Below are 27,907 nucleotides of genomic sequence, written 5' to 3'. Positions count from 1 at the left end.
CGGGTGTTCAATATGTCAAAAAATGACAATATTTCTAATTTTGAATGGCAGTAAATGGGCCTGACATGGGCTAAATTTGACACCTATAGGGCGCACCTCCTGACCTCTCGTTTGCAAGCGTTTAGAAGGGATGGAAGCGTGGTATATTCCAAGTTGTCATGTTTTGACAATCTCTGCAATATTTTAGCCTCCTAGTGTTTTTTTTCTGTATGCTTTTCCTTTGATATCATGCATGAAAAACATCAAAAAGCCCGAGTTGGGTCAAAATTTCCCTCTTGGTGTTTTTTTTTCTCTGTGACTTGCGGTTATGAAGCAGCAAATGAACCCCGAGTACTCCCGGCTAGGAGAGGTGAAAGGCGCTTCTATGAACTGTGAAAAGCCCTCGGGGGGGGTGGGGGGGGGGGGGGGGTTTACTCACCGATGTACTCAAAGACGAAGACCACAAAAAAGGGCGTGACCAGGTCGTTGATGCCTTGCACGTAGCCGCTGGCCGGGTGGCGGATGGCCCAAATGAAAAGGATGCGTTCGAAAATCTAAACAAGACACAAATGCGTCAGACGTCTTCTCTTGTTGGGGTTTTCCACAAGCTAAATAAAAAAAAATCAAAATAAAATCACGGTAATTTCATGCGTGTAAAAAGAATCAAGCGAGCCATGCCAAGCTTGGAAAAAAAACATCTTCCAATTTGAGCAGTGATGGCTAAAATATTTTTTTTCCTGACGCTATTTTTGTTGCTGTTCATCCTTGGCCATTCCTGTTTATTTTGATATATTTTGACTCCCTGTTTGAGTGGTCCGGCATTTGCTGTCAATTCAAGTGAATTACAGGCGGCTGGATGCTGCTGGTTTTGTTTTTCCCGGCCCACAAATGGATTTGCGCCGAGGTACGCATACAACCATAGCACCTTTCCTACATGGCGCCCATCAAGTTTTTTTTTTTTCCTCGCCGATATAGGAGAGTCTGTCATGTTGCTGTCACTTTCTAAATAACCTCATAGCTCATTGTGTTAGGGAAAACAGACATTGTGATATACCTTTTTTTTTTTTTTTTGCTTTATTTAAATAAGTCCAATCACTGTTAAAGCAGTCAGGGGTGATTGTAAGATGTGGCTCTCCTTTGGTCTATCCCCTTACCTGCCTGCACACCTTTATCAAAGCCCCATCCATCAAACAGAGGCGGCGGTGCCAGCAAAAAAAAAAAAAAAAAAAAAAAGGGGGGGGGGGGGGGTAGTGGCACTTTTCTTTTCATGCCGCCTCAAAAGCTGACGCGCATTTTTCACATTGGCTCCTACACACTCAAGAGCTTCCAGCGGAAAGCTGGTGCCCACGCAGATGGATTACGGGCGAGTAAGACAACCTTTGCATGTAAAAGACACAGAACAAGACACTTTCCAATGCTAACGATTGTCAGACTTTTCCCTCAAAGTTTGTTAGCGATATTGCCGTATTCTGATTTTTGACGCCAATTTGTGAGGTTGGGCTGTTGGGGACCTCTGCTATAGTACAAAAGTTTTCTTAACTCTTTCAGTGCCATGGACGAGAATCATCGTCTTTTAAAATAGTATTGATAATAAATAAAATTCTCATCAAATAGATTTTTTTTTCTGGAGGGTAGCTGACACCCTTGACTAATGTTTACCTAATATAAGCAAAATGAGTATTGTAGTGATAACTGTGACCATTGGATGGCAGTGTTTCCACACTTACAACACAGTTATTTTCTACAGCAATTCGAACTGAAGAATGGAAGTCAATCTTTCATATGATACCACCCAAAACACTAGCAGGCTATGTTTACATTAAAACTATTTTTAAATCAGTATTCTTTTTACTTAAAAAAAAAAAAAACGTTAGGTTCCTTTTTCCCTTAAAAATTGACCAATCGGAGAAAATATAGATTTTATTTTCAGCCCGAGTTTGCAAACACGAAAACCCAACACGGACTATACGCATTGAACTCATCGTAGGGTTGAAAACAAAGCAAACACTTAGGTATCAATTGTGAAATCCCTGCAGAAGCGCTCCAATATCCCGCTCGGCCTCAAATGGAACAGACTGTTGACTGCCTAAATTTCAGCGAGCCCCACGAGGGGAGGGGGCGGGCGGGGGCGGGGGGGGCTTGCAGAAACAAACAACTGAATGAAATGAAGCAGAGGTGATTTTCAGGTGGCACTGCAGCAAGCATAACCATATAAAAAGGGCCCTTTGGAGTCTGTTGCATAGCGAAATATATGAGGGAAGCACGCCGGAATATTTCAAATCGTGGCTTACATTCTGCAAGCAAAGGGGAAAAGAATGTGAGGGCTTGTATAAAAAAAGGGGGGGGGGGTTATATGATATATCATCATACGGCCGCTTCATGTGATTTCGTGTTTTCCAGGCTTGAGTCGTATTCTTTACGAGAGAAGGGCAAAAGGTACGTGCTGTGCGGCTGCGACTGCTAATGCGCTTCGACTTGTGTTTGTGTACTGATGAATGCTAATATGGCACCTCGCTCGCCCTTTATTGGCGCGTGCGCAGAAATGCTGCAAAACAGCCGTGCATATGCCTTAATGAGCGTTAGGTGTGTGTGTGTGTGCGTGCTGTCGTGTCGGGAGATGTGTGAGGACGCGCGCGTGTGGCCCTGGCTACCTCATTAGCCGCAAGCCTCCTGAGGCTGCCGCTTTTTGGATTTGCGGGGAAACAAAACTTCTTATCAAGAGCAATATATAACCGATTAAATTTAAAGACTTGAACATCTCGGCCTTGGTTTATGTTTTACCAGGTAGGGTTATTGTTTCATTTAACGACTCTGATAACCCCCTCGCAGCCTTGCAAAGAACTTTATTAGGCTCCTTTTCCAAAAGTTTTTCAGCAGACTGATACCAGTACAGGTAGTCGAGTTCAACGATACCAAGTACCGATACTGCTAGTGCTTTTGATACACAACCCCACTTCCCAAAAAAACAAAACAAAGATCGATAATTTTAAAGGAAATACTAGTCCAATAGTTTTCTTCTAAAATGTATGGAACAGTCATCTATTCTTCTAGTTTCAAATTTTACGAGAAAAAAAACTGCTCAAAGAGAAGCATGTTAGTATCGGCTTCTGTTGCACGCAATCAATCAACCCAAACTAGGACTGAGTAATATGTCAAATTAATGTGATTCAAATACACTGACAAACAGAAAATTAGCTACGTTGTGAAATCAAGCAGCAAAACGCTGGATGGTTGGTTTAGCAAGATGGGTTTACAATGAGGGCTGTCGCTATCTAATCTTTTTTGATTTCTTTCTGATTATTCCATCCAATATTTGAGTTATGCCACTGGAAAGACCCCCAAATAAATAAATAAATACATAAATAAATACATAAATATATATATATATATATATATATATATATATATATATATATATATATATATATATATATATATATATATATATATTATATATATATATATATATTATATATATTATATTATATATATATTATATATATATATATATATATATATATTAGTAGATACTTTATTATATTCTACACACATGAATTATACGATCATTTAATAATCGATTAGTCGTCGATTAATAATGGTGCCTCTAAGCAAGTTATGCACAAACTATAAATAGGTATTGTTTTGTTATGATGAATATTAAGTTTACTTAAAAATATTAAAGTTTTTTTTTTTTTCAGAAATTCAACCTTTTTTTAAATCAATATCTGTCAAGTTTACTCATACATTTTTTGGCCACATTCCCACTGCTTGGTCTTTGTTTTTTGTTTTTTTTTTGGAAGGGAGGCAAAAATAAACAAGTGAATAAACATTAAACTCTTATTTAATTTATTTTATTAAATAAAAAAAAACATTTTACACACACTCAGACACACATATATATGTGTAAAATGTTTTTAATTTTGTTAATTCAATAAAATAAATAAAATATTACCTTTATATATATATATATATATATATATATATATATATATATATATATATATATATATATATATATATATTTCTGCCCTAAATGAAGAGGGCAAAGAACGATGTTCATGCAAGGGGTAAGTGTAGGTAACTTGGGGGGGGGGGGTCTCACCTCTTGAACAGAAGCTTGTTGAAAGAGAGGAATAAGAGGATTAGTTCTCGGTATGTCAATGTGAATCTGCAGAGAGAGAAAAGGGAGAGAAAAAAAAACACACAAACTGAAGCAACGGGCAGGTTAGCACGGATCAGGCGGCGGACAGTTAGTGTGGCTCGGCGTCCTCGATTGAAGGCACACTAATTTCCGAGTGTGCCCCAGCGGGTGAGCGACATGGCAGGCGGACAGAATCGTCAGAAGGGAGCAAAAAAAAAATGGATGCAGGTCGGCGGCTGGAGCCAAGCCCACTGGGACAGTCTCGATTGTGCCTGATTTTTTTTTTTTTTTTTTTTTTTAACAGACTGTCCACCCTTACCTGTGTCACCTTTGGTTGTAGCACCAAAGACTCGGGACTCATCCTAGGAATGTCTATTTGGATCTGACATGGAAGAGAACATTTTAGACAGAAAAAAACGCCCGCGCTCCTCGAGGTCCTTGTCGGTTATTCAGTCAAGGAATTGCAAAAACAAATGATATCAATATGAAGTGGTCGGGAAACAAAATGTGCTTCAACATCCGTCAATGCATTCCTGCTGTGCGCCAGGCAGCGCGATTTAGTTTATTGCGTGGGTTTGCCCTCCCAGATGCCTCATCAAATAAAATGGCACAACCGATCTATGAAAAAAAAAAAATCAAAAACTTTCGCAGGCGGATGCTCTGACACAAAAATATGAATGTAATGTACTGGTAAACACACATAAACAGAGTGATGGTAACCCCTCGATAAAATTGAAGCTAATGCGAGATTTTCAAGCACTTAGCATCACTCTTCTTCGTCTTGAACAGAAGAGTACAGTACCCCATTGGTAGCTGAGTCAGGTTCCAAAAAGTTGCAAGGTACCACATTTTCCGCACTATAAGGCGCACCTAAAAGCCTTACATTTTTTAAAAAGCCGCCTTATAATCCAGTGCGCCTTATATATCGATCATATGTGCTGACTTCTCTGATCATTGAATTGGCATTCCCTTGAGTGCAGCGCCATCAAGTGGACACATAACAGAATGCAGCCCCAGCTACCACTGTAGCTTTGAATTCAATTCCATGCGCCTTATAATCCAGTGCGCCTTGTATACGATTTTTTTATTTTGAAAAAATTAGGCCATTCGTTGAATGTGTGCCTTATAGTGCAGATAATACGGTACAAAATTAATCGCCTGGGGTAGTTTATTGTTTAGTTGTTTTTTTTCCATCACTAAGTCATAAAAATAATTGGTTGATGAGCAGTAAATGGAAGAACTTGAGTCGCAAAACGCTTTTGTGCAAAATTGTATCTGGTTATTCAATCGAATTGATCGATTATTCAGTTCTAAAAAAGAAATGTTGAAATCTCACAAAGTGTGGAGTAATTTCGGGGTCAGCAAAACAATTTAATAAACGGTTCCCTGAAGGTAACACAATTTTGATATGATTTATTGTCAGACTCGGACAATATTCATCAAAATGCCAAATATTGGGGCTGAAGAATAATCGCTCAATCCGTGCTGTAAAAAAAAAAAAAAAAAAAAAAAAAAATCATTAAAAAGAGACAGCTTGACAGGAAAAAAAACGAAGATTCCGACTGGCTGAGAGACGGGCAAATGAACACAAACACTCCGCAAAACAAAAGGGTGACAACTGTACAGTATAAAAACCAATCCAATAAACCTCCCGCCATGTGTTGACCAATTAAGTGCCAAAAAGTAGCTCTCATTCACAGAAAAAACACAGCTCGGCGGCTCAAGAAGTTTGGCGAAAACAAAAAAGACGTTTCAAGACACCATCCGAGTCATCATCAAAACAAGCCGGCGAGAGATGTTGCTAAAACGCTCTCGGATGTTTGTTAGGACTCCGAAATCGACCGGGCGTTGTTTTCCGGGCCGAAGAGCGGCGCTTGTTTTTCGTCAAATAAACAGGTGACTTGGATCACATCGCCTCAGTTAGAATCAGGCCAAACTGGGGAAAAGCACTCGTCTTCAAATAACTGCTTTTGTTGATCTTGCCTCACACCCTCAGACGTGCTCGAGCTCGCGCGCGCACGTATACGCACCGGGCAATACTTTAACAAAGGCGCTGCCCTTGTAATTGCAAATCTTTTGTTTATCTCTTTGAGTCCATCGAGGAGCCAAGATAAGAGTGGCGTTGAGACAATGTGAGACAAAGAACAAGAAGGACAACGGGCCGGAGTGTGAAGATAGATACGCACCTGTCTGTACGTGTCCTGATGGTGCTCGTCATTGCGAGAGTCGTAGTACTGCTGGATGAAGCCAAAATATTCCTGTCTCTTCCTCTGAAGGACATTTTCTCTCCTCTCAGCATTGGCAGGGAGATAACCCTGAGAAATTTCACAGAATATATTAGCGATTACTTTGGGCAATTGAGCCAAATACTACTCAATACCGAATAATAGACGATAAATTTCGTATTTCATTTAATAGCCACCATTTGAAGACTCTCCTCCTGCTAGTAAAAAAAAATTGAAAAATAATGTACAGTGAACCTCCGCTATACAAAATTAATATGTTCGGGGTTGGGATCATACGGCGAAATCGAATAGAAATTAGCTAATGCGTATAAAACGCCAGGTAAAAACATCTAAATTGTATACACATATTAAAAATTGGTAACAAAATAGTATAGTACGTTGAGCTACTTACGACCACAACCCCTAAAATGTGTGGCCTAGCCTAGAATAGCCTTCTTCGTATTTCTTGATTATCTCCAGCTTCGTTTCCTTGCTAACAATCTTCTTACTTCTCCCTTTAACGTCACTAGCAATCTTGGCTAACCGATTCAAGTTGGAATTAAGCACTAAAATGTACAATAAAGACGAAATTGTAAGCACTTATACGGGATCGAGTCTTCAGCATGTCGGCATCTTAGTGACACCGTGACACCGACCAATAGCAGATCAGCCTATTCGTGACGCCTTGCAGCAGGCAGTTTGACACGAACAGAAAAAAAGAGCAATTACCTAATACGCCTGAAGAGGGAGGCAAAATAACAGAAACCCTGCCAACCCCACAGGTCATGACAGTTTTTGATGCTGTATAGCGTGAAAAATGCCTTAAAGAGGAGACGAAAATACTTAAAAAAAACAAGGACGCTGTGTCCCTGGGGTCCACTGTACATAAATTCCTGGGATTGAATGAATCAAAGAATACAATCAAATAGAGGGAACATATCAAACACATACAGAACGTGTTTAACCCTTTCACCAAAAATGTGGCACCTTTGACAAATTCTCCTAGATTATCAAATTTTATGTATAAAGTAGGGCTGCACAATTACACTGTAAACGTTACAACGTGGAACGTACTTAAAAATGTTACGGTGCCTTTAAGCCACTCATTAGCTCACCTGTGGCTCCACATTGGACAGAACAGTTTCAAATATGTGAATTTACATCCATAGCCGTGCCCAAATAATAATCGGCTGTAGCTGTTTGGAGACTATACGAACAAACACCTGTATATTTACACCACACAAACACAAGCAGCATCCCACTTGGGACTCATTAATTCAGTCTTTTTAGTTCCTGACACAGCCAGACGTTTTTTTTTTTTTTTCAAACTTGTGTTGGGTTTATCACTTTCATATGTCAGTCTAATATAGAAGATATATCTAGCAATCTTTTATGTCTTTATGTCTTTTGATTTAAAACCCTGACCTGCTTTAAACTGTCAATAAAGAGCCCGTCTGCTCTCCCAGGTATTGCTTACTTCGTGCAAACAAAACTGGAGATGTGATAAAGTACAATAAGATGCTACTTTTGGACCCCTTTCGTCGAGGCTTATGCAATAAAGAAACCGCAACTCATGACGGTGCACCCTCTGGGACGTTAAGGGTTCTAAATTATTTAATTTAAATCTTTTAAACTGAAGAACTCAAGCATAATACCATGTCTACATGAATAAAACGAGAGGTACATTGGAGCGGTGACAACTAAATCAGGCACATTAGACAGGTGGAATAAGACGACCACCCAGTGTGTTTAGCCAATTACGGCCCCCAAATTGACCGTTAATATTATCTATGACTCTCTTAAGCATTTTGACGGATGGAAAGACGTCTCCGCCCGGCAAATTATGACATTATGCACCCTTCATCCATAGCGGTGGAGGTCTTGTAACACACCGCTTAGCTTCATGTTTCTTTCTCTTATTTTTCAGTTAACTCATTCACCGCCAGACCTGATGAAATGTGACCTGATGAAGTACTTACCCAAAATTTGAACATAGCGGTTTATTTTACTGTAGAGCTTCAATCAGTCAAGACAAATTCAGCTCCGTCTCGTCACATCTGACCAATGAAATCGGTGCATAGCCAATGAAACGGTGTGCGTTATATGAGGATTGCGAAGCGATTCCCGGCAAAAAAAAAAAAAAAACAAGCAGAGGTGGGCAAAAACTGTCATTACAGCTGGCTGTCATTAACAGATGCACACCTTTCAAACTTACATAGCTCCATACCATAAAGCAGGAAAACACGGAAGTGCTCACCAAAGTTGGGCATACGATTTTGCCCATCTTTGAAAATAAGCGACTTCCTTTTGCTTTGCTGCATCAAGAAAATAAAATGTTCATGCTTGTCACGCTAACGCTGAACGCTATTGCTCTTACAATGTCACAGTCACTGTCTCAGTCACGGTGTCAGTCACGGAGTCAGTCACGGAGATGCCGATATGCTATTGGTCGATTAAGATCACAGTCCTGGTCTCACTCACGGAGATGCAGATATGCTATTGGCCGAACGCCTTTATCTAGCTTGATGGCACAGCTGGTCGGGATGGAAGGAAGGAGAGAAAATGAGTGAAAAACGGAAGGAAGGAATTTTGTGAAGACTTTGCAAACTTTATCTGTTAGACATGGCTTCTAAAATTGCAAGTGGCGGTAAAGGAAGAAGTAAGAGGATGACGACAATAGAAACCAAGCAGGAGATAGTTAACCTTGCTCGTGAGTATGGCCGTAACTGCTCGGCAATCTTCTAAGGGTAGGACTTTCCTTGCCGGGGGACGGACCTCGCTCGACAACAAAATGGAGAGGCTTCTTCTATTATGGATTAAAGAGAAGGAAATCGCCGGTGGTATGTTCTAGTTTGAGATAAGTTCTTGCTTACGAAAATAATTCAATAAATTCTGTGGGTTGGTCTCTGCTCCCCTCCGCCCAGCTCAAGTCACGTCACCCCAAAAGTAAATGTCATTTTTCCTTTGTATATTTATGTTATTTAATTTAAGTGTACAGTAGATTATGTAACTAATTTTTAATATGTGTATAAAGTTGTGATGTTTTTACCTAAGGTTTTTGCACGCGTTGCACGCATTCACTAATTAACATAGGTTTGGATTGCCCGTCATACGAGCAGTTCGAGTTACGAGCGTAGCCGCTGAACGGATTAAGTTCGTAACACGGGGGCCCTCTGTATATAGCTGTCAACGGCAGCGAATGAGTTAATATTCAGACTAAAACACTGCGGACTCCATACGGTCCATCGACCTGACTGCAGTCACATTTCAGCCTATAAGAAAAAAAAATCTTGACATTTTTTTGCCGCGGTTTAGCTTCCAAATAAAAGCCCACTGTCACACAAACAGGTCAGTCGCTAACCCCGTGGCTGCGGGATAAATGCGAGAGAGCAGAGGGGGTGGGGGGAGGCGGGGATTTGGGGTTAGGAGGGGTGCGTGTGTGCGATGAAGGTTAATGGACAGCTTAGCGGAGGTCGGCGACGCCGCAGCTGCTTTACGGCTCGATAGGACCTAGCACCCACACGCGCCCAAACACGCCAGAAGTAGTCGTAGTAAAGTTTTAAAATGCACTGCTGCTTTTCGAATCATCAAATATTTCTAACAGCAAAGTGCATTTCTCCGAGAAATGCTATGGTGCTTAAATCTAAGTGGCTACATTTGGATGTATTTGTGGTCTACTGCTGGGGTGAGTGAAGTGTAAATGCGTGGCACCCAATGCGCCTGATTCAACCTCATCTGCCTGGAAAAAAAAAAACAAAAAACAACAAAATCCTCATTCTCCTCGTCTCAATTCATCTCCTTCCTGAACCTTCCATCTCTCTAATGGATCTTCCACTTGAAAAGCGGAGTAAATACATGTTGGGGAATCCATTCGGGAACTTCGAATAAAGCAGCTTCTTTTTAACTAAGCCTTTGCACCATCTAAATTATTTTTGACTTTGGGAGTGAAAACAAATAGTCCCGCTAAGGGACAGGGTAAAAGTTGAGCAAGAACTTTTTGCGGATTTCTTCTAGTCTCTTGGCCCCGATATCCATTTCTTCAAACTTTATTTTTGCAGTTTCAAAAACACGGCATGTGCAGGATATATATATATATATATATATATATATATATATATATATATATATATATATATATATATATATATATATATATATATATATATATATATTGGAATAGATACATCTTTTTGAATACTCATAATGTGGTATTGCACATCCCTAATAAAAAGCAAATTATGTTCTTCCGGCAATGTTCTTTCATTCCCTTCCAGTAAATTATGAAACGGTATGGATCCAATAAGCAACTATATGACATGCTGCAACAACTCAAATACAGAATAAACAAATGTGTATTGTTTATTAGGAAGCAAATAACTCAACAGGACATGTGCAATTCGCCTCTGGACGCCATCTGCAATCATTTTCCCTCTAAATGCTCTACGCACCTCCAATACAATACGAAGCCAAGTTGTGACAACAATGCATTTGAAACAATGACTTGAACACAATTTTAACCCCTCGACTGCATTCCTGAATCGAGACCTAAACGAGTGGCTTAAACGGGGTTTTATACCTTCCTTGTTGGGCCAAAATGAGTTATAATGAGATATATTCGCAGGGAGCAGTCTGAACAAAGTCTTTTCCATCGACTCGCAGTTCAACATCATTATCTGTAAAAATCAGTCCCGCTGCTTTACGATACATATCATATAAAGCTCCTCCGTCTTATCAGAGCTTCCGCAGCTGGTTAGTTATTTTTGCCTCTCTCAACGCCACACTCCATTAGCAAATGTACATATTGCCACGGGCCGCCATTCTTTCACAAGGCAGAAAAGTCATTAAATCCATTTGCCTTTCACTTGGGGCTCGGACGCCAAGTGCTCTTTAAACAAATGAAATGAGATGGCGTTGTTTATGAAATGATGGCAAGTTCAACCCGGCGTATTTCGGCAGCCGGGGGGCAACCTGTGGCGCCCCTCGCTTGCATAGTGAAATGAGGTGGAGCGACAATACACTTGGCGATATTTCCCGTCGACTACTTTTTCATTTCCACGCTGAATAATAACGGCGCGCTGCTGCGTACGCTTGCTGCGACGCGGCTGTAAACGCAGACCGCCGGGGTGGGACTGCCCAGCTTGGGAAGGCTCGGGGGGAAAATTTGTTTCTCATCTTTGTCAGGTACAAAAAAAATTATCTAGTGGAGGGAGGAAGAGGTGGGGAAAAAAAATCTAAATAAGACGGTGCATGCTGGTGAGCAGCGGAAGGGCACAAGGGACATCAGTGGAGTGAAGTTTTATTAGGTGTCTCTGCCAAGTTTATGGCACACGGCGAGGCCCGAGAGCCCGAGTGTGTGTGTGTGTGCGCAGATTGAGAATAGATTTCCAGCCTGATCCCTCCTATCCATCTTGCCATCCGACGGTGGCGCAGACAGGACAGAAAAGGCGGTCGAGTGTTATGACATTCTCAAAGATATGAGTGCTTTTGGACGCCGGGCTTTAATCCCGGCTTTGGATTTAACCCAAAGATAATTCATACCCGGCGATCAAGGGTTCTATTGAAATCCTCAGCAGGTGGAGCAGAAACTTCACATACAGAGCTTCTTGGAACAGCGAATATAAACACCCAGATAAACCCCCATATAGACATTGCCATATGATACTAGTCACTGTTGTTATTATGGATCTAAATAAAAAAGGTTTGACAATTAGAGAGGGAGAGAGAGAGCGTGAGCATGAGAGTGATTGCGTTCTCACAATCACAATTATTTATGAGGTAGATACTGTAGGTTCACCTGTGTACAGGAGTGAGTGTGAGTGACTGTGAGGGAGAGAGCGCGATTGTGAGAGAGCGTGATTGGCAGAGAGAAAGTGAGTCATTGTGAGAGTGAATGAGAGTGTGAGAGATTGAGAGTGGTTGTGAGAGATACTGATTGTGTGAGAGAGAGCAAGTGAGTGATTGAAAGAGTGTGTTTGTGATTAGAGAGTGAGAGGCATTGTGAGAGAGTGAGCGATTGAGAGATTGTGTGAGAGAGATCAAGTGTGTGATTCAGCGTGTGTGATTGCGAGAAAGAGAGTGACTGTGACTATGAGAGAGTGTGATTTAGAGTGAGAGAGCCTGAGTGATTGTGAGAGTTGTCATGAGAGAGACTGAGAGTGTGATTTAGAGTGAGAGAGCCTGAGTGATTGTGAGAGTTGTCCTGAGAGAGACTGAAAGTGACTGAGTGTGAGAGTGTGACTAATTGTGAGTGAGAGAGTGATTTTGTGAGAGATTGAGTGTGTGTGATTAGAAAAAGAGAGCGAGAGTGAGTGTGATTGTGAGAGAGAGTGAGAGTCATTGTGAGGTTGTGCTTGAGAGGGCATGAGAGTGAGTGTGAGAGTCATTATATGTGAGAGAGTGATTGTGAGAGCAAGAGAGTGATTGAGAGAGAGTGATTGTGAGACAGAGAGAAACTAATCCATGATGCTATCCTAATCCTATCGGATTAAAAAATAAATAAAAAAAAAAAAACTTAAACACTTATTAAAACTTTTCATGTTTTTGATTACCTCGTTAAGCACGGTAAAAAAAAAAAAACAAAAACAAAAAAAAGACATCCATAGCCGTCAGTGGGGCACGAAAATATACACTATAGAAAAAAAATACACTAAAAAAAAAAAAAAAAAGCGTGTCACATGATCATATGACAACGTGGTGACTTCGTGGCCAAGAAAGGGCAGTTGCGCAAAGCTAGCTCAAAAAATGCAAACGCAAGTTCACAAACGCCATCAATAGGTCGATATCAATGTCCGATGCCGTAATCGTTTGTGTGTGGGGGGGCTGGCACCAGCTCCCACCTTTAATGACATCTTTTCTGCGGCACATTAGCTATTGTGCGGTAATTAATGAGAGAGTCGCCGCGCCGAAAAAGCCCGTCATCTCTCGGCAGACTCGCAGCCCTACCGACACAACAATGGCTTAATGAGTAAACACACAGAGTGGCTCATGAATAAATTATTGGTTCCTCGCAATTAATTTTTCCCTATTCAAGTTTAAAACACACACACACACTCAAGCTGTAAGCAGTATTCATAAATCAAAAAATGGGAGCGGGATCAAGAGAAAGATGATGACAGCACCTTTATGCGCGCACGTGTGTGTGTGTGTGTGTGTGTGTGTGTGTGTGCGTAGTGATCATCTGTTATGTGTTTACTATTATTTGTACAAGTTTATTAGCACAAGCGGCTGCGTGGGCACTTTTGTTTGCATAGTCGTGTTTCTTCCAAGGTTACTGTTAAACAACCGAAAGTTGTATTACTATTAGAGCTGAACAATTAGCTAAATTTAAATGGACAAATCGATAAACAAAAAAAAAAAAAAAAAAGACGCGTTCTGGTTGGTCGGTGGGCTTTGTGTTTTATTTTCTACGTATCTTTTCTTTATTTATTGGGTGGATACGTTCACGTGTGTACAGGAGAGACGAATTATTAAATCATAAAACATGAAAAGTTCTTAAACTGCAAATGTGGGAGCATATAATCTGAATATAATTTAGGACTTGTTGACTCATGTTTATGCTAAACGTGTACGGTATAATTTCGTTAAGGTGTTGTCATGAAGTAATTAAACGTAGAAAAATAAACTGCCATATTCATTCATTCATAGCCAACCTACGATACGATACCAGGCACTGATACCTCATCCTTTTGAGAACCTCTCTTTGAAAACCTCTGTTTAAAAATGAAGTTTTTATAAATAAGTAAACACATACTTGTAAAATTCTATTATTACATCTACATTTTGTATTGAATTATTTAATAAAAAGTAGGGATGTTTGATACCACTATTTTTAGTCCGATCCCAGTGCCTGTCCTCAACTCGTAAATAGTCACCAATACGATTTGAATTACCGATACTACACCGATACAAAGCCACCCCGCCCCAACAAAAAAATTCAATATAGCATTTTCTTCACAATTTTATAAATTTAATGGGAAACAGCTGTAATTGTAATTGATCATTTCTTGTCCCATGATCATAAAACTGATTGTAAAAACAAACAAAAAAAACAAACAAAAAAAAACAGAGTGTCCGATACTAGCTGCCATGACAAACAAACATTTCAATTTAAACTTTTACCAATTACAAAAGAAAACTTACCGAAAGGAGCTTCCACGCTATTGGTCGGACTTGTCGGGGGATTCCAGACCAGCTGAGTTTCCGAAGCTCTTCTGTGTATCACCAACAAGAACAAAAAACAACATTATTGTATTTTCCGCACAATCAATGAATGACTTATTTTAAAGCTGGTTTCATATATAAGGTGCAGCGTATTATAAGGCACAAAAACTAGAAGCTACAGTACTAGTAGTCAAATACTAAAAAGTCATCAAATTGCAATCAAACACTTTAAATATATTGTTTTGTTGATTTAAAAACAGCTTCTGGATTTCTTTTATAAAATTGCGTGTTCGTTTACAAAACTCGGTTTTTGTGCCTCGTCCCTTTATAAATTGCTTCAATACTGGAGCATATAGAGCATATCAAAATTTGAAACCGCCTTATAGTGTGAAAAATACGGTAAGTCGTTTTTGAAAGAAACCGACCAAAAAATATATATATATATCAACCAATATGGAGCAAGGGCACTAGTCGCAAAAATCATTAGCGAATCATTAAACAGACAAATCAGGCAATGAACGCAAACATGCGGGCGCCTTCTCTCACTATCTTGTAGCTTTTTATGAAAGAATGATGTGAATAATTACATCCCTTCAGGCAAGGTAGGCGAGCTGGAGGGCTATCACATCAAATAAATCCAATGAAGAGGTACAAATCGTACATTTATAGTGGCTTTAAAAAGAGTGCTTTCCTTAAGTCAATGAAGAGCCCGAGAACGGCTTAATGCCGACAACGGCGCATTCCATCAAGTCTATGGCGCTCGCTCTTTGACACACACCTTGACGGCAAGAAGCGATGGCCGCGTGGGCGGCATTGGGGAATGGACGCAGTCTGGTGCTATCTCCAAACCTGCGCGGACAGTTATTCTAGCATTCCTTCCATTAACCCATTGGGAAGTTCATGATTGAGGCGACGGCAATTAAAAACAACTGCGTTTATTCACTGCCATTGAGGGCTATTCTCGTCAGAAATCCATTTAAACTAGGCTGGCAGCGAAGAAGTTAAACTTATAGGACGACCGATCGGCAGGAAGGATTTTAGTTTGCATCCTAAATCGCATGTGAGCAGCGAGCTAACTTTATTATGGAAACAAGGCGCAACTTTATCTTGCTGGGAGAGCAACACACATGCAAAAGCGGTCATTACCTGAACAAACTGCTGGGCTTATTTTTTTGTGTGTGGGGTGGGAGAGCTAGACACATCTTTTGAAAACCTCACTCAAGATAATATTTGTTTAGTTTTTGTTACAGTTCATCACAATTCAAACACAAAAAGAAATAAAATGAAAAAAACAAACACAATCCAAAATGTGCATAGGATGTTCAAGTGTTAAATTCAACGATTATATACCAGTAATATTAGTGGCCCTTATTGATGTGACAATCTATTGTATCCTTAAATATACATCATAAAATTTATTGATAGCCATTTTTGGACCTGTCATTCATAACAAAGCGAATCTTAGTCTTAACGAGCAATAGTTAGGTGACCAATGGAATTTACCTGGATGTCACCACACATCCTAAAATAATTATTTAAAAAAAACTATAGTGCATATGTGCATAGATGCTATTTGATTACTGGTGACACAAACATATCAATTAAATGCATTGAACCATGCTGCAAACTGTTCTTTTTTTTAAAACAACATATTTACTGTTGACTCCTGCTATTCGGGGTAATAGGTGTAAGGCCGTCCCGCAAATAGTGAAAATCCATGTATAAATCGAGGCCCTTTGAGATGCAATGAGAGTAATTTTTTCCTGTCTTGAAAATATTTTAATTAATTGGCTGATAAATCTGTTTTTCCCATCTGCCGAAAATTGGCATGGGCCTCAAACACCGAAATCGGTCGTGCCCTAGTTTATAGGAATTGAAAATGTTGTGATACAAAACTCTTTTAAAGTCAGTGTAATGAGAATTGTCCTATTTTGCACTTTTCTTTTGGTGACCACTGTCTGAAAGCAAATAAAGCCGACGCACGTTTCCCAAGCAAAAAAGGTACGCGTGTACCTAATAAATAAAGCAAATACTTCCAAGACTTGCATTCAAAGCAGAGGCTGGGAATTGATAAGGCCTTGGCGCAGAGTGAATGGTATTGATTAGCGCTGCCAAATGACTGCGCCTGGCCTGTTCTTCAAGGCAAAAGCAATGAAGTCAGAGACAGATAGCGGGATAGGAAATAGAAATCAGCTAAACAGCAATGGGTTGGCTCCATTGGCTAAATTGAGTGAAACGCATTAGCGCTTGTTTGGCTCATAGAAGCGGCCATTTGTCCGCGAGACTTCCGACACGTCGTTTGCTTCGAAAAAAAATTGCACTTACCTCGCCACGCAAGCCTTTAATTATGTTGAAATTCAATAGAAAATAAGTGTAATTACCTAAAAACGCCTGCAGATAGAGACGAAACAACACAAATACAGCCAAGCCCCTAGGGTCATGACAGTTGTTTTGGGCGCAAAACCGGGAATATGCCGTAAAGAGCGGATGAAAAAAATTCAGTATTCCACGTCGCAACATGAAAATAACGTAAGTCAGGGAAGTTGTAACACGGTGGTCCACTGTACATTTGGTCTCTGCAAAAGAAAATTATACACAATAATCTGAATCGAAAATAAATTACGTCGCAGGTCAGCAGGAAAGACCTTAAAATCATATTTAAAATATTAAATACATATAAAATCAGTTATGGTATTCGTTTCATTAAAAATGGGGTTTTGAAAATACTTCTATTTTGTCGTCTTAATTTTTATTATTTTCATTTGTACTCAAACAGAACGTTACCATGAAAATAAATGTAAAATACAATTGAACAAATAGGATATAAAAACAAATAAACATGCCTTTGTTAGAGCACGAAAAAATATATATTTACATTTAACTTTAAGGGAAAAAACAAAACCACCGGAAAACAAACTATTAGCACACGCAAACAATTTTTTTCAAAAATATGTATCTTCTTGGAAATAAAATACTTATGTTTCCACGTACCCCCTGCAGTGTCCATACCCCTTAAATGGGAAAAACTGCAGTAATTTATTATTATAATTTCAAATAATTAAGCTTTGCCTCTAGACAAGAAAATAGTTTGGTTTTGAATTTATGAAATAACAGTTTAATATGTGAACAAGAAAGCCAATCGTTGAAAATCCCCATATTTAGAAAGTTTGCAAAACTGCTTTTTTAAGCCTTGAAGTAGTGCGTCGAATGTTGTTGTCATTTGACCGCACGATAACGGGATCTTACGTATATTATGCGGTCAATCGTACAGCTAAAGGAAAACGCTTGTTCTTCATAATTTTTAGCAGGATAACTCATCACAAGTTTTCCATTCGTCTACCATGAGAAGACTTGGGTTTGGACTCCAAATGCAAATCCAGCTCACGAGAGTGTATTTTGAACGCGTCATTAGTCTGCCGCCAGTGACATCTGCCTTTATGTAGAAGGGGGACAGCCACGGGGAAGTTATGTACCGTTTTTGCCCAAGCCGAAGTCATTAAGGGCAAAATCGTTATCCTGCGAGCAGCTCTGCATTCATTATTCTTTTAAAAGCTAGTCAAGGGTGTCCCCTTCTCTTGGCGCGCCCCCCTTTGAACCTTCATTTGCACTGTCACGCGACGAAATGAGTCCATGAATCTTGTGGACTCGGGCTTAATTAAACTATGTTATATTTCTCACACCTGGCATTAATCTCGCCATAGGCGTCGGCTCAACTTGGGTAACGGTACATCCTGATGCTACGGTGATGGCGCCAAGCGCGCCCTCGTTGAGTGGTGGGAGAATTTGAGCGTGAACGGAAAGCGGGTGAAATCAACACGAATATTTACTTGGCGGGGGACGCGCCCGTTTGGAGCCATGCATCATGCGCGGGAGAAAATTGCAAACGCAGCGTCTGCGCCGGCTAAAATCGCTATCCTGACAAACGCTCTCCGGCGGGACGTCGAATCAATGCGGGATCCAACTCGCACCCGGATAAACCTTCACTGACGTTGTGCGCCATCATATTATGACACTCAAGACAATATACAGTCAATAGGTCAGTTCATTTGTAATTTTTTTTTTTTTTTTTACATAGACTACCCTGCAAATAAACAAAATTCCACTACTTAGCTTAGCAAGATTCTGGTAAGGAGAACTGATTACAATTAGGTTCATCTACAGCTACAAGGCAACTTGTTTGTGCAGTCACAATTAGACAGTGAAAGGTGCGTACGGCTCCCATTAGGGCTAAACCAGTTGTATCAAGAGCTATAACCGCAAAGCTAGCATAGTAGTAATTAAAAAAGATTAGTGCTGGTTGTTCTCTTGACCTAGTCACAAGAGAACTAATTGATTAGGGAATTAATTTAATAATACTTTTTGAACTGTCTTTCCATTTTGATACAGTATATTAAACAGATTCCTTTTGTTTATATGATATTAGGCCATTTGCACACATCATCTTTTGTGCTAATTTTCTAAAATGGACGCTCAAACTCAACCTGCTCATTAACTCTTTCTGCGCCAGGGACGGGAATTCTCATCCTTTGAAATAATAATAATAACAATAATAAATAACACATTTCTCGTCAAACACATTTTTTTATGGTGGGGAGCTGCCACCCTTGACTAATGCTACTTAATATAATCCAATTGAGCACTGTAGTGAGAACTAACATTTGCATGGCAGTGTTTCCACACACACAACACAGATATTACCTACATGCAATTCAAAGTTAAGGAATGGAAGTCAATCTTTCATAGGGCAGGACCCGTATTTACACAGACATAGCACACAATATTCTGCTGGCCTCAAACGACGAGTGAAATCGCTAAATATACCAGCCCCCTAGAGGTTTCCTTTTCCGATAACGCTTGGCACCGAAAAAGTTTGAGAATTCGGATTCATGGATTAATCGACAAATCGATGTGTTAATCAATTATTAAAATAATCATTAGTTGCAGTTCTACTTACAACCGTAGACAAAATAATAGCTGGGATTATGAACTTGTGAGTTAAAGTCTTCAGAACGCAACGAAAAAGAAACTGACCTTCGTTCCGATACTTTTGGAGCTAACCGGTTCTACGTCAGTACAATTCGAGCGCCGTGCCGACAACGCGTCCGATTCTCCGAGGGCGCCTCTCGTGCATTATGAATGAGACAGTCGTGCCCCGGCTACCGCTGGAATACATTAAAGACATTTCATGTCATTTTGAAAATTAATCTGTTGTCGTGGGTGAAAAGTTTCTGCAACTGTCCCGGAGGCGGCGGTTGGGACTATCTGTCCTTGTCGGATTTGATGAGCAAAGTTAACAATGCAACGCGGCGGACAAAATGTGCCGGTCCGCCGCCTCCCTCCGTACATCCTAATTTATGTCGGAACGCCAAAAGTCCACTAATTGCAATTTTGGAGGCGTCTTTTTAAGCAGTCTCCCTAGAAATAAATGCGGTGGCAGCTCACTAAGGCAAAAGCGTGTGGCACTTTCCAGGCAATTTAGCCGGCAGACAGTCATTTGAAAGTGTACGTTAGCAAAGCGGGGGAGGACGTCAAAGCCGAATCTCCCTGGTGGGACCGATAAAACATCACATTATTGTAAACACGTATTGGAATTAGCGCGATCAGAACTCCGGATGTTTATTTTGCCGCTAGGCGCGCACCCCTGAGAGTTGCTCGACTCGGTAGAAAAAGAAAAACAAAGAAAAACACCTGTAACGCTAGCAGGATACGTGGCCTATGTGCCTCGCCGTTATGCATGACTTTACGGTGTTGGCCATTGGATTGAGTTAAACCGTGGACCGCAGGGGGGTGATTCTGACATCGTGTTCCTTCTGCTAAACGCAAACAACAGCTGCTCCGGTATGCAAATCTCCACGGGACGATGAATGCGCAATGACGTGATGTCATCGAGAAATTTGTGCTGGCGCTAATTTCTTGCCTGGCTCTTCCTGGCGGTTCTTAAATGGTACGTGTATGTATCAGCGAATCGAAAGTAACGCCGTGATAGGAAACGTTCGGTTTTCCTTTCAAAATAAGAGCAAATTCATTGGAACGTGAGGCAGCCTCCTTGCATGGGTTGAATTTGATCGTTTTTCTAAACGCTTTGTACTTGGCGAAGAAAGAATATTTCACTGAAAAAAAGCGCAGGTGATTGCAAGTACACTAAGCGCGTCTACTCGTCCTGTCAGTCAAGGTAGCAGCCTTCCTTCGCGCCCAGTCAGAGGATCGGACGCACGTAAGCGAGGACGTAAGAAGAGCTGTCAGTCAGCGCCGGCTGAGCAGCGAGTTTGACGGCGGCGGGAGGTGAGGGGGTTGGCGGCCCGGAGCCATGCACTATTCAAGCGTCATTCAGACGGAGCGCGATCTCTGGGGCAAAGCGAGGTTCTGGTTCACTCGCGTGAGTATTGCGCAGCTGTTCAAAAAAAATCTGGAACACATATCTTAATCCTTTACTGAGCACAACGGCCGCTTTCAATCGATAGTCTAAACGGGCAAAAACGACCTTTATTATCGCGCGTTTTTCCATTTTTAAGTCCAAAACAGGCAGGAATTTTCAGGGGTTTAGAGAAATTTCGGGATATGTTAGAATTTAAGCAATGGCTGTTACAGAGGCTTTCGGCCGTTTCGCCTGTTTAGACGATCGCGCTAAGTAGACCCTATCCTTTTTTTTAACTTAATTTTGGGTGAATTTTACACGCAATTTAGACGCATTCCTTCGTTGTGTGTATATTGAATAACATACTATTGTTATGCAGGGGAGGGGCGGAATCGAGACATGACTGCTGATACTAATGTTTGCAACAATAAAATGATTGGAACCTCCACTGTAGATCATCGTTGGATCCGTCCAATTTGTTTGAAATTGGGGTCTTCAAAGATAATTTGCTGATCATCTTACTTGGGATGAAGTGACGACTACAGTGACATAAGAGCGTGGAAGTTTGCCCTTAGCGGTTTCTCCCGCCACCTGCCGACATCCATGCCGGCTTGTTCTTGCGTACGTCCAAGGGCTGAAGGAGACAAGTCAAGCCGTCTTTTCCTTTTCATTATGCGTCAAAGTTTTCCGAATAGCAATTAGGTGACGCTTGATGAAACTTCGTTTTTTGCGATGTTCTGTGCAAACGCTCTAAAACGGAAGCATACTTTAACGAATTAGGGCATATATCATTATTTTAAGTCTTTTAAATGACATATTATTTCGGATTTAAATCAATGTTATTCAAACAGATAAGTGGAAAAAAACAGTCTGTTTTGAGTTATACGGTTACAAGTCAGTTCTAACCTCACATGGGGGTTGAAAATGAAGGAAAGAAATTCTACTCTAAGAAATACGGTAAGTACAGCAGCAATGATGTGGAAAATGAATGCCTGAAAAATGATTAAAAAAACTGCACAACGGTTATACTATTCTCAAGATTTCAATCGAGAGCAAAACATCTCATCCAAAAACGTTGAAAGACTTTTTTTTCCAGCTCGAATAATTTTGATCATAGACTTTTTTACCTGCTGTAACTTAGCGAGAAAAGTCAAATTGTTCGCCAGGCCTACAACAACTGCACCTCGCCAAACAGGTTAGACTGACTTGGAATTATTTACACAAGTCTAGTATGATGTCACCTAGAAGAGAAGTTCATATCAGGACTGCAACTAATCATGATTTTCTTAATCTGGCAATTTTTATGTCAATTACCGAATTTTTCTGACTACATTTTAAAAGATGCATTTTTACTGGGCTAGGCTCAGTGAACATCTAATATCTCAACCAAACGAGTCGGGCTGACTAAATTTCCTCGAAATCGAAAGGACCTCTTGAAAAAAAAAAACAGAACAAGCGGGTGAATGTCATCCATTGTTCCCTTGTGCCATTTGACACTATTCTGAGGGGTCAAAAAAACAACGCTATTCCAAGTGACATCTTTATCATGCGGCGTGTTAAAAATTTTAAGACCCCCGCCTATAAACCTTCGATGCAGCCAGACTTTTGGACGATCCGACTCGTCTAAAAAGGACGACGTGCTGCCGCCAGGGAGCAGAAGGCTCGTAAACTAACAAGACGTTGTAAAAAAAAAAAAATTCCTCCTCCCCACACCATCCACCCCGATTATACCTGCTAAGGCTACCTGATTGATGACACAGATGGCGGGAAAGGGACTTTGTCCAAACACGAGCGTCCAATTGTGGCTAAGTGTGCCATTTAGCCTTGCCTTTTGTTGAAATGATATCTGAATGGCGACGACGCGTTTTTTATTGATAATTTCCCTTGTTAAATTCCCGCGCTGTTCCCTTCACACGACAATCATGAAAAACAGAACACTGGATGAATACGTTCAGTGAAAATCAGAAGCTAATGAACGAGCGCAAACGTGAGTGTGAAGCAAAGACCCGCGCGCACAATGTGGCAAATTCTCCCGCAGTGACCTTAAAAAAAAAAAAAAAGCCTCAACAAATTGCATAATTCACATGAGTGGGCCCTTTCAATAGAAACACAAACACGCAATTTCGACCATTGAGATGAGACAAAAGTGCTGATTGCAGTCACGATGGATTCAACAACCAGATATAAACTGCCACTTTTTTCTCATGCTTTGAACCCTGAGGCTTTTAGTCCAGTGCAGCTTATCTGCGTTTTTTTTTAACACAGAAACAGACGATGCTACTTTAGTATTAATTTTGAGTTTTAACTTCTATTTTACTTGTCACTAGGGGGCACGCTCACTAGTAAATTTCTCGGTTTTAAAATATGGGACGCTAACGTGAAGCTATCATGCAATGATGATAGTGTCTGTAATATTTTTATTTACCAGCCAAATAAAAGGTCATATTTTGTGATAGTTTAGTAAAAAAAAACATTTTTTCCCTTCCACAATACAATGCCGAGATAACGGACTAACTACAGGCAGATATTAAAAAAAAAAAAAATGATCGGGGCATCCCTACGATTTACAAACACCGACTTCAAATCTTCGGTCATAGCCAGAATGAAAACGCATGAAGATTGCAGCCTTTACAGTTTAAAAAAATGTACTCAACAACATCGCAAACTCGATTTGATTGTGATTACCGTATTTTCCGCACTATAAGGCGCACCTCCAATTAATTACATATTTTAAAACCTTTTCCATATATAAGGCGCACCGGATTATAAGGCGCACTCTCAATTAATTACATATTTTAAAACTTTTTGAATCACAATATAGTAATACCCAAAGTAATAACAATAACTCTAAACTCTCAAAACCATAATAACTCAATGTCAATATGAGCAACCTTGTTCAACTGTAAACACACAAAAGAAACAGGTAAAGCTTACTTTATCACTTCAATCCCCAGCCACAAATCCCAATCTCAATATTGATCCATATATAAGGCGCACTGGATTATAAGGCGCACTATCAGCTTTAAAAAAGGCTTTTAGGTGCGCCTTATAGTGCGGAAAATACGGTATTTGTTCAATCCTATTTCGAATGGGATGCCAGGACCACTCGATCGGAAAATATGCGAATAGTAAAACGCTGGGGAAATCGTGCCAAAATGATCTTTGTATTTTCTTCTGCAGTCCATAAAGCTTTCATTTTTCTTTAATCAAATTGATGCAAAAAAATAGAAGGCGGCATTAGGGCTTGTGCACGTTTTACAGTGCCAGACGCCACTTAAAGAAAGGCCCCGGCGCGCACAAAGCCCCGCATCAACCGCATGCCATTAAATGGAGTTACATCACCGGTTTGGCACTGCTGATGCTTACGACTACATCATCGCGGCACAGGTCTTTTAGCCGGTGTCACTGCAGTAAAAGTTGGGAGAGAAAAACAGCAAAGCGCTGCAGCACCCCCAACAGAGCGGAAACACACACAGGCAGGCGGCAAAGGGCGAAGAAGAAGAAAAGAAAAAGTGTGCTTTTGCGTGGGCCTTTTTTTTTTTTTTTTAATTGATGCGTGGCATTCTCTCAATGTATATTCCTCCGTGTCATTTGGGTTGTTGTGCGTGGGCGCTGCCTCACATAGTGACTGCGGTGGTAAAGACAATCAAGGAGAGGATCCCATAAAACAGGAACGCAGAAAAGCGAGGAGAAGTTGAAAATGAAGATGAGGAAGACCTTCACCATGGTAACAGCATCATTTATACCGTCCGACAGTATCGGCTTGAGCCTTAAACTTGAATAGAAGGGTGTGCAAGCTAATGCAAAAAATAAATATATATATATATATATATATATATATATATATATATATATATATGAAAATGAAAATTGAGATATCGATATTCTACTATGCAAAATTCCCTTTTAAATTACATGTAATACATGGCAGCAGCAGCAATAGCTCAAAAATTGATGTTACAACATTTTGAATGTAAGTAGAAATCCCATCCGATATGGATGGAGATCCAGTTGGAGACAAAGCAACACAAATACAGCCAACCCCCTAGGGTCATGACAGTTGTTTTTCTCACAAAGCAGTGAAAATACCTTAAAGAGGAGACGAAAAAACTCAATATTCCACATCGCAACATGAAAAAAACGTAAGCCAGGGACGTTGTAACTCGGGGGTCCATTGTGTGTTATATATATATATATATATATATATATATATATATATACCAAATGCCCTTAAATAGCAAGGTTTGCTGTTCAATTACAGCGAGCCAGTCGGGGTTGTTTCCCCCTCCAGTTTCCCTTCGCTTATGCGCCCACGCCGCCGTGGCCCCGTATCACACGGGAGACAGGCTAGCCTCAGGACATGGGCAATAATTAGCCGCAACCCACCTGACATCAATCAGCCCACTTGTGCAAAGGCACAGGTCATTGCCCTCCGCATGACCTTACATGCTAAGCAGACTGCTGTCACTAACGGAGAGCGAGCCAGCCAGCCTGCGAGCCAGCAAGTCGGGCGAAAAGGAGAGTGTTATGAATGTTGGAGGCAGATAGCATTAGTGTCAAACTCGCAGTTTTACAATACACCAAATTATCCCATAGTGGCGTTCTTCAACCAGTATGCTAAAGCATAGGGCTAGGCAAAACACTAAATCAAAACATTAAATCAATTAATTTGTCATTCTGGCATTGAAATGTAAATGATCGTATTTCAATATTTTTTAGTACCAGCCATTTTAGACACTTCTTAAGCCTAACACTTGAACATATTTGACAAAAAAAAATAGAGATCTGAATGGAGACAAAACGACAGAAATACAGCCAACCCCCGAGGGTCATGACAGTTGTTTTTGTCGCAAAGCAGGGAAAATGCTTTGGAAATGATGTGAATGTGTGGACCCTTAAAACGTAAACATACGCCTTTGGGATTGAATGAGTTGATTTGATCATTTTATTTATTTTTTTGGTGTCAAATGAAAATGCCATCTTATGCACTGGAGCCTCAGGTAACAACCAATTAATTACAATTCATCTTAAGAACATCACATGACCAACAGGTTGTTACACAAGTCTTGGGCACAGTTGATGTTGTTTTCTGCCAACATCAGATATAAAATCTGTTTTAAAAGGCATTCGTCGATGAAAAATAATTGAGTTGTGGAATTAATTATAGATGAAATGTTAATTTTTGACTGCTAAAAATGGCAAAATTAAAGGACTATGTAATGCACAAGTGAAATGAAATGAATGTTAGGTTTGAATTAAAACTGATGAATCAGTATGTATTAATTTGTCAGACTACATCTCGAATATTTGAAAGAATCCTGAATGATTAAAAAGAAACTTTGATGAAATTATTTCCATATCGAGAATGAATGACATAGATCGAAATTGTCTTTTTTGGGCCATATTGCCCAGCCCTACTTAAGTTACTTAGTTTTGTGGTCGCCTGCAAAAAGACAGCAGCCCTGACACATCAGGGGGTCTGTCCTCCAAAAAGGGGTGAAAAAAAAATGGCACTGCAGCGATTAATTGCACAATTCAAGAGAGGAAGCGAACCGATTGATCATTCCTGCAGCCCTCCTTTAAGCTCAAGGACAGTTGCTCTTCTACACAAGGGGCGTCATCCAGCCCCACTTTTAGTGTCAGACACTCTCTTTTAGTACATAGACAATGACCTCCATTTAGTCATATATATATATATATATATATATATATATATATATATATATATATATATATATATATATATATAGTGGACCCCTACATTACAGCGGCCCTGGCTTACGTTTTTTTATGTGGAATATTGAGTTTTTTCATCCCCTCTTTACGGTATTTTCCCCGATTTGCAACAAAAACAACTGTCATGACCCTTGGGTGTTGGCTGTTTTTGTGTTGTTTTGTCTCCATCTGCAGGCGTTTTTAGGGAACTGTTCTTATTTTCTTTTGGTGCCAATGTCTCCATGCAACGCGTCACTACGATGCTGGTCTGCTATTGGTCGGCTTCACTCGTTTCAAAATGGCGGCACGGTAAAGCTTTCTTCGATCGTGAGTGGTTACAAAACTGTATTGACAGTCATTTTTCTGCTTAATTCAAACTTGAATGGGTTAGCCATAAGTCCCAGGATTGCTCATGGTGTTAAAGAGAGAAGTAAGAAAATGATTTCTCTGGAAACCAAGCTGGAGATAATCAAGAAATACAGCTAGCCTAAACATATAACATTATTAGCCTCGCACATTAGCAGCTGTCTGAATGCAACAGACAAAAGGCGCAAGGCTCTCATGAACCAAGTTTACTTTCTTGGCCATGTCATCACAGAACGGAGTCTTGAATAAAATGAGCGTAGCAATGATGCCTGGCAGGTCTTAATTGTAACAAGACAACGTACAGTCGACTAAGCAGTGAACAGTGAAGCAGTGATCCATAGCACGACTCCTGTACAACGCATTGCCACAGTGATAACCTTGCCGAAAGCTCTGGCCTCATTTGTAATGTTTCGTTTGAGATAAATGAAAACAAACACCAGTGACATAAAAAAAGGGGCCCGCGCTAATTTAACTAAGTCATTGAACTATTTCCGACACTTTGCATGTTCAGCGTAAGCGCGTGACTCATTAGTTGCTGAGCGCTAATTCCCGTCATGCTCTTTTTTTTTTATATTTTTTTTTTCTTGAGTGCTCTCCAGGCGCCGCGCGCAAACCACTCAAGGCATGACACAAAGGACACATGATGAAAGAGGCTTTAAGCGGAGATTTGGCGAGGAGTTCAATGACTACGGCGTTCTCACAATAGGCTAACGCTTGCTTTGCTTGGAGCAACAACTTTACAAGAATACTCCAAAAAGCTGTGCAAGCTTGTCTCTTACTGGTGCCAATAATCAGAAATTTGGGGAGTTTCGCAGGTAGCAAAGACCTCCTGCCTCTCACGTAAAATACAACAAAAACAAAAAAACTATATTATGAAAATCTGCTAGCTTGATGCTAACACGTAATGTAAAACACCATTAAAGGGCTACAGAAACTAGCATCAATATTTCTTATTTTGTTTTGTGA

The 27,907-nt window shown here is 40.3% G+C and overlaps 1 protein-coding gene across 3 annotated transcripts in view; it reads right to left on the bottom strand.

Moving 5' to 3' along the window:
• The window catches only part of tbc1d22a (TBC1 domain family, member 22a), an 84,880-nt gene that overhangs the window by 48,772 nt on the left and 8,201 nt on the right, over positions 1-27,907 (bottom strand). The window contains exons 6-10 of one of the 3 annotated variants that reach the window (XM_088406428.1): positions 14,485-14,555; positions 6,307-6,435; positions 4,440-4,502; positions 4,082-4,147; positions 419-533 (exon numbers count right to left, since the gene is read on the bottom strand). In XM_088406428.1, the coding sequence (XP_088262554.1) occupies positions 419-533; positions 4,082-4,147; positions 4,440-4,502; positions 6,307-6,435; positions 14,485-14,555 (444 nt within the window). The remainder of the gene's footprint in view (positions 1-418; positions 534-4,081; positions 4,148-4,439; positions 4,503-6,306; positions 6,436-14,484; positions 14,556-27,907) is intronic. The other 2 variants (XM_088406427.1, XM_088406426.1) reach the window with 2 other exon arrangements.

This window comes from Hippichthys cyanospilos, chromosome 22 (assembly GCF_059441005.1).
Source record: "Hippichthys cyanospilos isolate Australia breed blue-spotted pipefish chromosome 22, RoL_Hcya_1.0, whole genome shotgun sequence".
NCBI classification, from domain to species: domain Eukaryota; kingdom Metazoa; phylum Chordata; class Actinopteri; order Syngnathiformes; family Syngnathidae; genus Hippichthys; species Hippichthys cyanospilos.
Note: the sequence above shows the minus strand (reverse complement) of the source record. Positions and strands in the feature narration are given on the sequence as shown.